We start from the raw sequence: 16,546 nt of genomic DNA, 5'->3' as shown, positions 1-16,546 counted from the left end.
AGCCTGAAGCGTGGAGAGATAAGCTAGAGGAGGGTGGGGGTGGGGAGAAAGTAGCATAGAGTACAATGGGTGAGTGGGGGAGGAGATGAAGGTGATAGGTCAAGGAGGAGAGGGTGGAGTGGATAGGTGGAAAAGAAGATAGGCAGGTCGGACAAGTCCGGACAAGTCAAGGAGACAGTAACTGAGCTGGAAGTTTGAAACTAGGATGAGGTGGGGGAAGGGGAAATGAGGAAGCTGTTGAAGTCCACATTGATGCCCTGGGGTTGAAATGTTCCGAGGCGGAAGATGAGGCGTTCTTCCTCCAGGCGTCTGGTGGTGAGGGAGCGGCGGTGAAGGAGGCCCAGGACCTCCATGTCCTCGGCAGAGTGGGAGGGGGAGTTGAAATGTTGGGCCACGGGGCGGTTTGGTTGATTGGTGCGGGTGTCTCGGAGATGTTCCCTAAAGCACTCTGCTAGGAGGCGCCCAGTCTCCCCAATGTAGAGGAGACCACATCGGGAGCAACGGATACAATAAATGATATTGGTGGATGTGCAGGTGAAACTTTGATGGATGTGGAAGGCTCCTTTAGGGCCTTGGATAGAGGTGAGGGAGGAGGTGTGGGCACAGTGTGGGCACATATTTAATAAATAATAAACTCATTCTTTGTTTATTCAAGTATCACAAAGCTGGGCCCTTTTTTCTGAAAGTTGTTCCTTTTCTCAAGGGTATTACATCCTTGTTTTTTTTTTCAGAGAGGTTGTAAACTATCCTGATGCCGATTAGATTGGTTTGGTACAGAGATTAAAAGGTACTGAGAGACCTTTTTTGTGTAGATGTAAACAAATGAGACTTCAGGCCAAAGCGGTCATGTTTTAAAAGTGACCTGAATAATGAAAGGGGAGTGGTCAGCTCCCCAGCTGTGCAGTTCAGTCCAGAACTAGTTAGGAATTCAACAGTGAGCTGTGTGGGATCTCTTTCTCTCTTTCTGCCCTTCTAACTTCAACCTGTAAGCAACTGTTCCATTTTCTAAACTGTGTTTTAAGGGAGTTTGCTCATTGGGACTGTTGTGTATATTTGGAACAGCATAATTAAGTCTAGTTTGAATAGCCTGGGTTCTTTATTCTGTTCTTTGTGTTTCATTGTGTAATTTAGTGAATACATTTTTTGTCTGTTTCAAAACCTGATAGTCAACCTAGCTAACTTACTTCGGGTAATTTTCACTGTACACTTACCAAAACAAATTGCAAAGTTATGCTCTGGGTTGCCTGCTCAAGAATGTTTTGAGTGGTCTGGGCTAGTCCGTAACACAAGAAAGCCTGCATTGTTCACTTTAAAACAAAATATTTTATGGGTCTGGGAGAGAGATATTCAGAAGATAAGTGATTTATTTATAAATTAACATGTTGTGACCTACTAAGGGATTGGATGGATGAAGAATGGAGCCAGCAGATCCTTCCTCACCAGAGTGATTAATAACTTCTGGAACAAATTGAGGAATCTTGCCCAGGGTCTGGGCGTAGCAGCTGTCTGACATGCAGTAGAAGTTGAAGTCAACAGAAATAAGAAAAATGTAGGAGCAATGCAGAATGAATCACTGAAAATAATTTTACATGATTTGAATAAGTTGGAAATGGTCCAAATGACTCCTGCACCGCTCTAATTCCCAGACCTAAACCTACACCTATGACCATTGGGCACCATATGGACAACAACATACTAGATACCATGAATTTCTATGTAAGTTGATTAGGTTTATTTATATTTAACGAAACATGCAATATTTTTCATATCATATTTGATCATTGCAGTAAGTAACTCCACACATTGTCCAACAGTTCTTTTGCATCTGAGTGCAGGAAAATTGTTCTGCACTTTTCTGTGAACAAATCTTTTCTGTAATTCTCTGTCATAACCGAAGTGCAAATTGCAGCAAATTAGATCAAACAATGACTTCTACTTAATGATGTGAGATTTGTACAGCTTGATTTCTTTGATATTTCTAATAACTGTCTTAGTTGCACGTGATAAAAAAAACCATCTTCATTAAAATTTGAAACAATCTGGTTGGTTGAATACAACTAATCTAGAAATAGTTGTATTCATGTTCATCCTTTGGAAGCCGAAGTTAAAGATGTGTTCGCTGTGCTAATGCCACACTTGCCCCACCCAAGGAATTAATCCACATCTAACAATAAAGACTTCAGACTGCCTCCTCTCAAAGCAACCAAGTTGCAAATTTGTATTGCATAGACCAATTTTGATAGAACAAAGTACAGAAACATGCAAAACAATCCACCTCAATCCTTTCAATTGAAACACTACAACAGTTGCTAAAATCATGCCACAGTACTAGGTGAAATGATAATGATTTTCATTCATGTCCTATAATTTGAGCTGATTCTAAAGCTTTGAAATCTCACTTTGCTTCAACCTAAGCTATCACATGTTAAAGAAATCAATGTTCATTTCGCAGTGTCTTTAGGTTTGCAGCCAATTTAAAATTATACTTTAACTAATGGCTCTGCTGTCTAAAGAAACCACAGGCATGAGCAATGGTTTTGAAAAGAAAACAAACTTTTATTGTATCTTGGAAAGTTGACATTTTGGATAGTTGTTCAAGAAATGAGTTTGTATTTTTGCTGACTCACTTTATAGTGGAGCAACTCCAATTATCTAATAACTTTGCTTTTGGCAAAATGAGTGAAATATAGCAGTAATTAACACTGTTACCACCTTAAACAATACACTGGCAGAGATTTTGGGCAGGATTAACATGACTTTTTATATAGTAACTGGAAGGATGATTCTGATTTCTGTTGAGGGCAGAAACCTTTCAGCAGTGGATTCCGTGCCCATCATCCTCTACATCATTGACTTCAATGGATCAGAAAATTAGGCAGGGGTTTAATGACCTGCTGACCTAATGTCCTACCCCTGAACAAATTAACAATCGCTTCTGCTGTTCACTAAGAATTGTGTTATGGACCAGTCCAGACCCTCTCAAAATATTTTAACAAGGTTGGCTAGACCCTAATGTTTTATTATTTTATGGATAGAGGTGAAGTGCCGTGTTCTAGATGTAATGTGGCTGGTCAACCTACTCAATGTTAAATAAAACACAATTTATTTAAACATTGTAGTTAAAATACAAACAAAAAAAGGAGGAATTTAGATTAACTTAACCAAATAATAAATACAGTACCTATTACTAATTATCTGTTCCAATATAATAACATGCCATAAATATACCCCTTGGGAAAAAGGCAAATTTAGACACAGATTCTCATATGCAGTTCTCCAATCCAGGAGGAAACAACATCAAGAGAAAATTCAGAGAAAGTAGCAGCTAGGAGATATTCATGGAAGCTTCTGACTCTTTTGAGACCCCAAAGGCTTCTGCTTAAAACTAAAACTAAAAAGAAGACTAGAGACCTTGGTCTACGAGAGTGGGCCACACCCCCACTGCTTGCCTAGTTCCAACGTTTTAAATAAATCATCAAGTCCTTATAAATTGTTAACTTACTTAGAGACATCTTTGTATCTCTGCCTTACAAGCTCTCTTCAAAAAAAAAAGCAGCCTCTTGAAATGAGAGCCTTGTCACTGCTGAGAGCCTGAACTGTGGAAAGCATGATTAGGAGCTACTGTCATTAAAGCCAAAGCACTGTCTGTATTACCACTTCAAGATGTTTAAATCACAGGGATGATTTAGGAATGAAAGTTTCTCAAAGTTTCAGAAACAGTTCTCTGCAGCAGAAGATGGATGACAAGTGAAATTTCATATGCTGTCAATGCGTACTGAACCGAGTCTTCAATTATAGGAAATGTTTGCAATTCATGTAATTTTTGAAGTTTCATCTTCTACTTTGTGTCAATGCCATACCATGGTCTTCAGTTCTCTATTGTTCAACAAACACACCCACTCTATGGAGTTTCAGCCAGTCAGTATTGTTTTCTTGATATGATCATAGAGAAAAGGACAATGGGACAGACACTGCATTGTATGATAGCGGTAGCATGATATTGCATTAGGATTGAGCGGCTTTTGTTAGTAACTCAAACAAACACAAAGAGAAACTCAGCAGGTCTGGCAGCATCTGTAGAGAGAGAAACAGTTAATGTTTTAATTAGAAAGTGCTGCCAGACCTGCTGAGTTTCTCCATATTTGTTTCAGGTTTCCAGGATCTGCAGTATTTTGCTTTTATAACGTTACCAGCTCCTTTGGTCTGTTATGTGCAGCACATGATGAGGCCATGTGCAAATGGTGAAGTTTGAATTCAATTTAATAATAAAATCTGGAACGATGAGTCTAATGAAACCATGAAATGATTGTTGGGAAAAACCCATTTAGTTAGCCCTTTAGGGAGGGAAACTGTCATCTTTATCTGGCCTGGCCGACCTTTGAATTTAGAAACATAGCAACAGGGTTGACTCCGAATGCCTTCTGGGAAATCAGGGATGGGCAATAAGTGCTGGCCCAAGTAGTGATGTCCATATCCCATGAATGAATAAAAAGTGAAAGTTGGTGGGAGCTCAGGGAATTAATACAACCAGCCATGAGTTCAATGTCTCAATTCTTGTAATTCTATTGTGACTAGCACATGGGACTGGGAATAATCCTGACGCTACTGCTTTGGAGTGGCCTTTCAAGCTCCTACTGAACATCCTGAAATCTGTTTTCATGACATCATTCCCAATCCTACTTAAGCCATTGCTATCAACTTGGACCACAAATTCTGCTTAACCACTCTTTCTCCTGAAAGAATGTCTTGCAGCTAGTTGTAAAATGTTTTACCCTGGCACCAGGGAAGAAATATACCATTCTGAGTCATGTCACCAGCAGCAGAAGCACTTACCTCACTATGGAACTATGGAATCCTCTAACACTATTGCTCATCTACCCTTCTCCAGCATTCATGTTTACTTGGAAAGGCTATTGTTAATTAATTATTCCAATTTAGTTTCTGACCCTCTTAAAAAAATTGCAGAAATAAAACTAAAGAAACCTTTACTTTAGAATTCAAATTCACAAATAATATTATGATTAAAAACCTTTCTCGCACCAGTCAGAAACATTGACGATAGTGAAGGGGAAAATGTCCCAAAGCAGCTAAAAGATAGTGCATCAAAATCTGATATTTTCATCAGCCTGAAAATGTACAATGTTTGAAACCATGGGGGATTAAATGAAAGTCTCCAATTCTGAGATTGGGAAGTGAAAATGCCTCTTTTCTGAAGCTGATGGAGGATGGAAACTCTTTTTGTTGCAAAAAGTGCAGAAGGTTATTCAGTCAATGCTCAAACAAAACTCCAAACTCAGAAACAATCTTTCATGACTTCACCAGGTTAAAGGTCCCAGCTACATCTTCCCAGAATATATCACACTAAAAGCATTTGAAACCTATAATCACCTGTCATCAATGTGCTAAAACTCTTCAATAGTTCTCAATTGATACTTTAACATTTCCTTCAGAGCAAATTTCAGCTGTCAGTCCTGCCCTGTAAGTACTTCTTCATACACATAAATATAATATTCCCTCCTGTAACCGTTGGGGATATGTTCCAAGACTTACCGCAGAAACCTGAAACCACAGATAGGAGCGAACCCATTCATTTAAATGGGAAATGTACCTTCCCGGCAGCCTCCTGGACCCTGGTTTTGGAACGTTCCCTATAATATGTTTGTGCTGCGGTAAACCATGAGTAATTGAAACCACGGAAACCGAACCCATGGATACGGGGTTGCCCTGTACACCGATTGCTCGAATAGATAGGTTGGACAGCCAAGTTCTTTTGTCCAAGGTAAGTGAGTCCAAAACTAGTGAGCATAGGTTTAAGGTGAGAGGGGAAAGATTTTGAGGGACAACCTTTTCAAGCTAAGGGTGGTGCGTGTGTGGAATGAGCTGTCAGATGAGTTGGTAGATGCTTGTACAATTACAACATTTAAAAGGCATCTGGATGAGGACATGAATTGGAAGGGTTTAGAGTGTTACAGGCCAAACAAGAAGGCGTTTGGTATGCTTTCCTTTATTGGTCAGAGTATTGAGTACAGGAGTTGGGAGGTCATGTACAGGACATTGGTTAGGCCACTGTTGGAATATTGTGTGCAATTCTGGTCTCCTTCCTATTGGAAAGATGTTGTGAAGCTTGAATGGGTTCAGAAAAGATTAACAAGGATGTTGCCAGGGTTGGAGGATCTGAGCTACAGGGAGAGGCTGAACAGGCTGGGGCTGTTTTCCCTGGAGCATCGGAGGCTGAGGGGTGACCTTATCGATGTTTACAAAATTATGAGGGGCATGGATAGGATAAATAGACAAGGTCTTTTCCCTGGGGTCGGGGAGTCCAGAACTAGAGGTCATAACTTTAGGGTGAGAGGGTGAAGACATAAAAGAGACGTAAGGGGCAACTTTTTCACGCAGAGGGTGGTATGTGTATGGAATAAGCTGCCAGAGGAAATGGTGGAGGCTGGTACAATTGCAACATTTAAGAGGCATTTGGATGGGTATATGAATAGGAAGGGTTTGGAGGGATATGGGCCGGGTGCTGGCAGGTGGGACTAGATTGGGTTGGGATGTCAGGTCGGCGTGGATGGGTTGGACCAAAGGGTCTGTTTCCATGCTGTACATCTCTATGACTCTATGACTCTAAATGGAACGAGATCAGTTTAGGATAGCTGATCAGTATGGATGAGTTGGACCGAAGGGTCTGTTTCCGTGCTGTATAACTCTATGACACTAACTCCAAAGGTTCACATGACACATCATAGTTTTGCTTGCACACCTATTAAAATAACTATCGCCATCTATAGACTGACATTGGAATTGCACATAGGTGCTCGTCTATAAGGCCATTGGATGGAAGAATAGAGGTTGGCCATTTGAATCAAGTCTGCCCCACTATTCTATGAGACCATGGCTGATCTGATATTCCTCAACAATCCTTTCCTGTCTTTTCTCCATAAACTTTCATTCTCTTACTGATTAAAAATGTCTCAGGGTTGAATGTACTTAACGACTCTGTTTCAATAGCCCTCTGTAGTAAAGAATTCCACAGATTTACCACCCTCTGACAGAAAAATCCTCTTTATTTCTACAAGAAAGCCAGATGATGAATCACGAAACTAGGCAAAAGTCCTTAACTTGATTGTTTCATTGTTTGTAGAATGCAGCTTTTCCAAGCCAGTGTATAACTTGATAAACCAATAGGAAAACAAATCTAAACTGAACTAAATTAAACTGAAAGAATGAGTCGATAATGCCTTAGGAGACCATAATAACTAAAGACAAAATCACAAAGGAAGTATTTTATTTCAATTACAATGTCTTGTAGAATTAGAATTAGGTTTATTGTCATGTGTAGCTTATGCCCGAAACTCGATTCTCCTTCTCCTTGGATGCTGCCTGACCTGCTGCGCTTTTCCAGCAACACATTTTTAAGCTCTGATCTCCAGCATCTTCAGTCCTCACTTTCTCCTTATTGTCATGTGTACTCAAGTACAGATATACAGGGGTACAGTGAAAAGTTTACAATGTTGCTCCTCATGGTACCTCGATACAAATCTTAGATACAAAATGGGGAAATAAAGGAAAAACAAGTTACATTACCTTATACTGATTCATAGCACAAGCGAGAAAATAAGGAATAAAGTTAAAAGGATAAACATTACAGTCAGATAAACAGATTACAGATAAACATGATATTGCAGTAGCTCAGCACAGCAGCTTCCACACAAAGTTTGACCAGGCTCAGCAGATGCCGATTGCCCACACTGTCCCCCAGTCCAACACCTGACCGTGCCATCAGCCCACTCCGCTCCAGGTTTCCACCTGCCTCCACTCCGCTCCGTGTCGTCAGCCCACTCCGCTCCACTTTGAGTCTCAGACTTTAAATGCTTAGAAAAAAAGAGAATGGAAGAAAAGAGAAAAGAAAAAGTGGATGAATTTTTGTGGGGTTTTGATGCATCCCAGTCCTTGGGCTGCCCACTAATTCCAAAGCCCTAAGTGATAGCCACTAGAACACCATGTGGTTTTTCTCAAAGATCACCCATGACAGACACAACTACAGAAGTAGGATACAGTCTCTTTTTATACTAGTATATATAAAACCAGTTGAAAAGATCATATCTTTTTATTTTCTGTAATTTCGATTGTGGATTGAAATGGGAAAAGGACTGTATTAAAAACTGAGTATTATGGAAGAGCTTGCTTTACTTTATAACAGCAAGTTACTGAACCTCATTGCAAGTGATGTTTACACTGCTGCTTTGTCCAACCAGTGGGGGAAATGGGCTGGCATGACAGGGAATGTGTACAAAGTCAAATTTGGCTGGCAACTAGTAGCTGCTTAGTTTGTGGAATGTGGTGATCTGTTGTTGATAATAAAAGCCATCAGACAGCCAACAACATGATTGATTCCTCAGTAGCTGAAGAGTTTGTGGAAGTGAATGATAAGATCAGAAGGGGAGTGGTGTGTCCCTCTATAGTAAAAAATATCTGAAGCCTGAAGAAAGCCAAATATCTTCTCCCACCAGTTGATGTAAGCTGTTGTGTTTAGCTAATAAGTCAGAGACTTTCTAAGTTGTGAACCAATTGCTCTGTGCCTCCTGCACAAAAATGAAAAATACCTGGAAGAAAGATTGAAGAATGGCAAGCCACGCCAAACAAAACAGCATCTCAGCAAACACCATAGACAGGCACCTTTGAACAGCTTTAAAAGCTTTATTTTCTCACCACTATAAAACCAAAGTTTTTATCTATCTGTGTCTGCCTGAATGTGAATATAGGGAGAGTTTTACAAGTGAGTTAGAGTTTTAACTAACAGAGTTATATGCTGACAGTTCTCAGTTGTTAGAAACAAAAAAAACTGCAGATGTTGGAATCCAAGGTAGACAAGCAAGAGGCTGGAGGAACACAGCAAGCCAGGCAGCATCAGGAGGTGGAGAAGTCAACGTTTCGGGTGTAACCCTTCTTCAGGACTGGGGCTGGGTGTAAGCGAAGCTGCAGATAAAGGGAGTGGCAGGGGCAGAGTGGTGAAGTGGGAGTAGGTGAAGACAGGTAGAGGGTATGACCTTGTTGGTCAATGGGAGGAATGAACCTGGTGCAGAGAGGAGTGGAATGGAGGGGGACGGGCTTTGAAGGGAGTCAGAGGAACGGAAGGGATGTTATTTGAAATTGGAGAACTCAATGTTGAGTCCTCCGGGCAGTCGGCTGCTTAGGAAGAAGATGAGGTGTTGTTCCTTCAAGTTGCAGTTTGGTTTGTTGTGGTAATGGTGGAGGCCAGGTCATGTCAGAAAGGGAGTGGGAAGGGGAATTAAAATGGGCAGCAACTGGGAGGTCCGTCTGGTCAGCAACTGTGGGCCCGGCTGAGATGCTTGACGAACTGTTCCCTAAGTTCTGCCTGTGATTAGAATCTATTTGTACAAAATAGTAATTCTTCTTAAATACAGAAGGTAAATCCACTTTTTGTTACCTGGGTCTACAAAGAGTATAAACTGGAGGCTTGGCATACTTTGATAAAATATTTAACTTTAATGATGACTGTGGGAATAGCTGGGTTTGATTTCCAGTGCATTAAACCATACTATACTGCAGAGTGATCGTACACTCCAGGCCTGGTCTCCAGCCCTACAATTTCTTTTGCATTGCAGATCAAATGCAGGCTGGGTGTCCACTTTGTGGGAGACTTTGGCTCTGTCCATAGGTATGAGCCGGACCTTCTAGGTGCTTGCCATTTCAATAACTCACCTTGCTCTCATGCTAATGTTTCTGTCCTGGGTCTTCTGCACTGTTCTAATGAAGCATAACACAAGCTGGAGGAACACATCTCATTTTGCAATATTGAATTGTGCAACATTAGTGCCTGACCGCATGATGTTTGTTCTCCTTTTTCTTACATTTCCTTCCGCCTCCCCCTCTTCTTCCATCCTGCCAGCTGCTCCGCGCTCTCCCCATCACCACACACACACCTCCCCCCCCCCAAGCTCTGCCACAACTTTATCTAGTTTGTGTCTAGTTTCCTTTGCTTTCAGTAGGCAGTGTCCATTTTCTCCCTCTCATAACTTACACCCACTTTTCATCTCTTTTTCTCTTTCGCCACCATGAACAATTCCTTTGTCTTTTGCACTGGGCCTCCACACTGTTCCCTTCTCTCTTCCTCCAACTCTGCCAAAAGTATAAACACAAACATTTTCCAACACCCTTAAATTTTGAAGAAGTCTCTATTTCTCTCTCCATGTTTGCTGCCAGATCTGCAAAGTTTCCAAAACATTCTGTAGTCACAGTAATTTGCTTTCATCACAATTATTCTCAGTTGCTTGAAATTCCTTCCTAACTAATCCATTTTTTCTTACCAGGTTTGAACCTTGTTAGAAATAACCTCGAGGAATTGCAGATATAGACCTGCGAATTTGATATTGGTGGTGGGTAAGTTGTTAGAGGTGATTCTGAAAGATGGAATTTAGATGCATTTGGAGAGCCAAGGACTGATTAAGGATAGTCAGCGTGGCTTTGTGTGAGGGAATTGGTGTCTCACAAACTTGACTGATTTTTTTTGAGGAAATAAGTAAAAAGCTTGATGAGGGCAGAGAGGTTGATGCTGATTGCTTGGGCTTGAGGAAAGCCATTGATAAAGTTACACTTGGTAGACTGGTTAATGAAATTAGATCAGATGGGATTCACAGTGACCTTGCCAATTGGATACAAAGTTGGCTTGATGGTAAGAGACAGAGGATGGTGGTGGAAGGCTGTTTTTCAGACTGGAGCCCTTTGACCAGTGGTGTCCCACAGGGATTGGTGCTACATTCACTTTTGTTTGTCATTTATATAAATGGTTTGGATGAGAATAGAGAGGCATGGTTAGTAAGTTTGCAGATGGCACCAAAATTGGCAGTATAGTGGACAGTGAAGAAGGTTATCTAAGAATACAAAGAGATCTTGATCAATTGAATCAAAGGGTTTACGAGTGGCAACTGGACTTTAATTTGGATAAATCTGAGCTATTGCATTTTGGTAAAACAAACAAGGGCAGGACTTATACAATTAATGCCCTGGATAGTGTTGTCAAACAGAGAGACACCTAGAGGTCAGATACATAATTCTTTGAAATTTGCATCACAGGTAGACAGGGTGGTTAACAAGGTATTCAGCACATTTGCCTTCATTGCTTAGACCTTTGAGTGTAGGGGTTGGAATATCATCTGGAAGTTGATGAGGCTTCTTCTGGAGTACTGTGTGCAGTTCTAGTCAGCCCGGTTTAAGGAAAGATATTATCAAATTGGAGAGGGTTCAGAAAAGATGTCCCAGGATGTTGCCAGGAATGGAGGGTTTGCATGATTAAAGGAAGACTAGGACTTCTTCCACTGGAACGTAGGAGATTGAGGTGTGATCTTATAGAGGTTTATAAAATCATGAGGGGCATAGATAAGGTGAATAGCAAAGGTCTTTTCCTTAGGGTGGGGGGGTTCAAACCTGGGGAGCATATTTTTAAGGTGAGAGGAAAAAGATTTAAAAAGGACATGGGGGGGCAACTTTTTTTATACAGAGAATGGTGAGTGAACTGCCAGAGAAAGTGGTGAATGCAGGTACAGTCATAAAATTTAAAGACCTCTGGATAAGTGCATGTCCAGGAAAGGTTTGGAGGGATATGGGGTAAACACAGGCAGGTGGGATTAGTTTAGCTTGGGAAACCTACGTGGCATGGATAAGTTGGACTGTAGGCTCTAAAGTTGTGCTAAATATATGATTTTAATTTCAATAAATCTTATTACCAAAAGTTAAAGGAAAAAAAGCCTATGTGAAAATGCTGCTGGTTTTGAACAGCAGCTAACAATGTAGAAGATATATTCTCAGGTTAACCTAATGTCAGCAGTAGCATTAGCTTTCTTGTAATGTTCAGAGGCTGAACATAAATTGTCTGGGAGACTGACGAATGGACTGAGCACCTTATAAATCTGGATTCACACTAATTAATAGCTGTAACATGCACAGCATAAGCAGCATGAGTTGTCTCCTGTAATGGCTTTGCAAGTGGATAAATTGAATTATTTTCTCCATATTTTATTTCTGCAAATTAATTTACCTGGTATATCTTAACAACAGAAATATCTGAAAGTGTGACTAATTAAACTGAAGACCATGGGAGATGGTGGGCAGGAAAACCTTTTTGGGTGTGAATCCATCAAAATATGCCAATTAAATGTACTCAAATAGACAGGCCAGAGGCTAGAGGAACACAGCAAGGCAGGAAGCATCAGGAGGGACAGGCAGGAGGCTGGATGAACACGGCAAGGCAGGCAGCATCAGGAGGGACAGGCAGGAGGCTGGATGAACACAGCAAGTCAGTCAGCATCAGGAGGGACAGGCCGGAGGCTAGAGGAACACAGCAAGGCAGGTAGCATCAGGAGGGACAGGCAGGAGGCTGGAGGAACACAGCAAGGCAGGCAGCATCAGGAGGGACAGGCAGGAGGCTGGAAGAACACAGCAAGACAGGCAGCATCAGGAGGGACAGGCCGGAGGCTGGAAGAACACAGCAAGGCAGGCAGCATTAGGTTGATAGGGTTGTTAAGAAGGCATATGGTGTGTTGGCATTTATTGGTTGGGGGATTGAGTTTTGGAACCACACAGTTATGCTTCAGCTGTACAAGACACTGGTAAGAAGCACCGGGATAATTGCATACAGTTCTGGTCACTGCATTATAGGAAGGATGTGGAAGTGTTGGAAATGGGTCAGAGGAGATTTACTAGGATGTTGCCTGGTATGGAAGGAAGGTCTTATGACAAAAGGCTGAGGGAACTGAGGCTGTTTTTGTTGGAGGGAAGAAGGTTAAGGGGTGACTTATTTGAGACATATAAGATAATCAGAAGGTTAAATAGGGTGGACAGTGAGAGCCTTTTTCCTCGAATGGCGAAGGCTAACATGAGGGGACATGTGTGGAGGTGTCGGAAAGTCTCTGCTGGATGTGGAAGGATCCTTTGGGGCCTTGAATGGAGGTGAAGGGGAGGTGTGGGTGCAGGTTTTACACCATTTGCGGTGGCAAGGGAAGGTTCTGGGAGTGGAGAGTGGGTTGGTTGGAGGTGTGGACCTGACAAGGGAGTCACGGAGGGAGTTGTCTCAATGGAACGCCAATAAGGGTAGGGAGGGGAATATATCGCAATCCTTGACACAGAAATCCATTTGGGACGTAACTGATGCCATTTTGTCCAGACCACAGTTCACATCCTTCCCCCATGATGAGGAAAGTCAAGCAGCCCAGGCAGTGAGATTATCCACCATCACTGACTTCCACCAGGGGAGGCTGCCCTCACGTTGCTTTGAGACCCCCCTATCGCCAATCTGCAGAGTTCCTCATTAGCTAAGACTTCCCGTGTCCAAACTGTTTGCGACTATTGATGCCAAATTATGGAGATCTGCTTGAAATATCTTGGGAGTTGCTGTGACTCTTACATATTTGACATCTCACAGATTTGTGCCTCTTTCCAAGGTCCTTGGGTGACAGCAGGATGGTTGCTAGGAGAGAAGAGGTATCCCTCCCCCTCCACACATGGCTCATGGTTCCATTACGAACCCTCAGACTGACATGGCATGAAGATACCATGCTGCCTACGCTTCATGTCAGGGCTGAAGTGGACCAGAACATAATCGTCATTAAGATGAGGTTCTAATACCTGGACCAGCCTGAGGGGGCGCTTATGGTAAAGCCCCAAAAGGGTGCCCCTGCATCATTGAGGCAGGTAGTGCCTTTTGCTGACAAAGGGCTGACAAAATGGAGGTGTGACAATGGCCATCTAAGGATGAAGATAAGGCTGAACTTCAGAACAGTGACTGGAAGGCCATCCAGGACAGCAGGACTGAACGAAGCATTATTGAGCCTGAGAGGCCAGAGATAACCTCAATGCAAACATTTTCCCGGATGGAATAACTTTGTTTGCTCTTTGTTTAACTGTTTAATGTTGGTCATGTGGCAAGCAGCCTCTGTTCAGTGTGAGAAACATGTGGACCTTATGAGTCAGTTTTGAGAAGACATGTGGACCTTATTTTTGAGGTCTTTGACCTTTCATATTTCTGAATAAATGTCCTGTTTTCCATGTGATTGTCTGCTTGATTTTTTTTTTGGTGATCCCACTTTCAAGTATCTGGACCTTACATGTTCAACTGACCATTAGGGATAAAAGCTGCTGACTGTGAGACAGTGCACTCAAAGCACAGAGCACTGAGGTTAGGTAGCTCTTCAGGCATCCATCAGGGTATCACATCAAAGTATTATGTAGTCAGGTCTCTCATGATAGCCAGAAGGTTAAGAGGAATCCTGAGGAGTGTCCAGTATTGATAAACCTTTGGTGCTACCGAATGCATGTAGACTGCTTCATTGCCCCGAATCTTTGACCATCCTTATGGGGCAGTGATGAACCTGTTAGACATAGAGCTCATGTAGGCTCTCTCAGTAGACCAGGTATTATGAGGGAGAGTGGAGGTGCCCACTGGAGGTGCACAATGGGCCTTGAATGACAGTGCACTCCTTTGAAAAGCTTTTACATAGAATGAATGACATGTGTGGAGTTCTCACTGATTCTGTAGTCTCACGTTGAAGTTTGGCAGGTGTGTGTAGATCAGGCCCTGTCCATTACATTGAACCATTACAGTGCTGTCCCTGTTACAGTGTGGTGTCTTGGCTGCAGTCATCAACGTGATGGTTCCAGATGTCTGAGGCTATCGCCTGTCAAAGAATCGATTGCTTGTCAGAGATGAGCAATGATTAGCCATTCCAATGTATTTCATCTGTGGGGTGTGTGAGGAGGTGGCTCATCTCTCATATGGCTGCAGTGTAACCAGGTCCAACAGCTACACAGAGTAGACAGGCAGGAGGCTGGAAGAACACAGCAAGCCAGGCAGCATCAGGAGGTGGAAAAGTCAACGTTTCGGGTGTACCGGTTATACCTCAAATGTTGATTTCTCCACCTCCTGACGCTGCCTGGCTGCTGTGTTCTAGGCAGAAGTGAGGACTGCAGATGCTGGAAATCAGAGTGGTGCTGAAAAAGCATAGCAGGTCAGGCAGCATCTGAGGAGCAGGAAAATCAACGTTTTGGGCAAAAACCCTTCATCAGGACCTTCCAGCCTCCTGCCTGTCCCTCCTGAGGCTGGCTGGCTTGCTGTGTTAGAACATAGAAAAATAACAGCGCAGTACAGGCCCTTCAGCCCTCGATGTTGCGCCGACCGAAGCCTACCTAACCTACACTAGCCCAATAACCTCCATATGCTTGTCCAATGCCCGCTTAAATGACCAGAGAGAGGGAGAGTCCACCACTGCTACTGGCAGGGCATTCCATGAACTCACAACCCGCTGAGTAAAGAATCTACCCCTAACATCTGTCCTATACCTACCACCCCTTAATTTAAAGCTGTGCCCCCGAGTAACAGCTGACTTCATTAGCGGAAAAAGGTTCTCACTGTCAACCCTATCTAAACCCCTAATCATCTTGTATACCTCTATCAAATCTCCCCTAAACCTTCTTTTCTCCAATGAGAAAAGCCCCAAGTGCCTCAGCCTTTCCTCATACGATCTTCCTACCATGCCAGGCAACATCCTGGTAAACCTCCTCTGCACTCGTTCCAATGCCTCCACATCCTTCATATAGTATGGTGACCAAAACTGCACACAATACTCCATCCTCTTGCCTGTCTTCCATCCTCTTGTTCTTCCATCCTCTTGCCTGTCCCTCCTGATGCTGCCTGTCTTGTGTTCTTCCAGCCTCCTGCCTGTCCCTCCTGATGCTGCCTGTCTTGTTGTGTTCTTCCAGCCTCCTGCCTGTCCCTCCTGATGCTGCCTGTCTTGTTGTGTTCTTCCAACCTCCGGCCTGTTTACCTTGGATTCCAGCATCTGCAGTTGTTTTTGTCTCCAACAGATATGCAGGCACTGGAGCAGACATTTGAAGGGTGCGAGTGCACAGATATTTACATGCATGCAAGAATTACAATGACGTGTCAACCATGACACCCATGCTCCCTCCTTACATTCCTTTCCTCCCTCTCCCTCCCACGATGCAGTCCTGTCTCCATTGTTGCGCTGGACAGAGCCTGCTGTGTTTTTGGCTCTGTTGGTGCGGAAAACATGAGAAATGACCCTCGATGCCTGCTCAAAGTCCTCTGCTCAGGAGTAGGCCCATAATCCTTGGCTTCAACATCTGCAGGCTTTGGGGTGACTAGCAGGGGCAGATGTGAAGGGGTGGGCACCTCCGGACTGTCCTGAGAAGAAGATTCTGAGGGTTCTGTGTGTTGCTCTCACCCCAATAACACCACCCTGCATCTTTGAGAGAAAGAGGCCCCTGGACTAAGGTCATGGTCCCTCACTCCCCTCTCTCACACTAAGCACCAATGGCTAGAACGATGGAGTGCGTGTCTGTGTACATATCCGACAGACATGGCGTTTCCTGAACCTGGCCTCCATGGTGTCTATCCACGGAAACAGCCAGGCACACGTGTGCTGGAGCCAGTATAATACTGGTCTCCATTCTGGTTTCCCAAGTACCTCTGGTAAATCTTCCAGCTGTCCATTTGCCTGTCTGCACCTTCTGACAA

At 43.0% G+C, this 16,546-nt stretch overlaps 1 protein-coding gene across 1 annotated transcript in view; it reads right to left on the bottom strand.

The window, feature by feature from the left end:
* Positions 1-7,805: 7,805 nt before the first annotated feature.
* LOC140453282 (CD276 antigen-like) overlaps positions 7,806-16,546 on the bottom strand; it is a 44,874-nt gene continuing 36,133 nt past the window's right edge. The window contains exon 5 of the mRNA XM_072547843.1: positions 7,806-7,868. Within this exon, the coding sequence (XP_072403944.1) occupies positions 7,855-7,868 (14 nt within the window). The 3' untranslated portion in view covers positions 7,806-7,854. The remainder of the gene's footprint in view (positions 7,869-16,546) is intronic.

The sequence above is a fragment of the Chiloscyllium punctatum genome, chromosome 27, assembly GCF_047496795.1.
Source record: "Chiloscyllium punctatum isolate Juve2018m chromosome 27, sChiPun1.3, whole genome shotgun sequence".
Lineage (NCBI taxonomy): Eukaryota > Metazoa > Chordata > Chondrichthyes > Orectolobiformes > Hemiscylliidae > Chiloscyllium > Chiloscyllium punctatum.
Note: the sequence above shows the minus strand (reverse complement) of the source record. Positions and strands in the feature narration are given on the sequence as shown.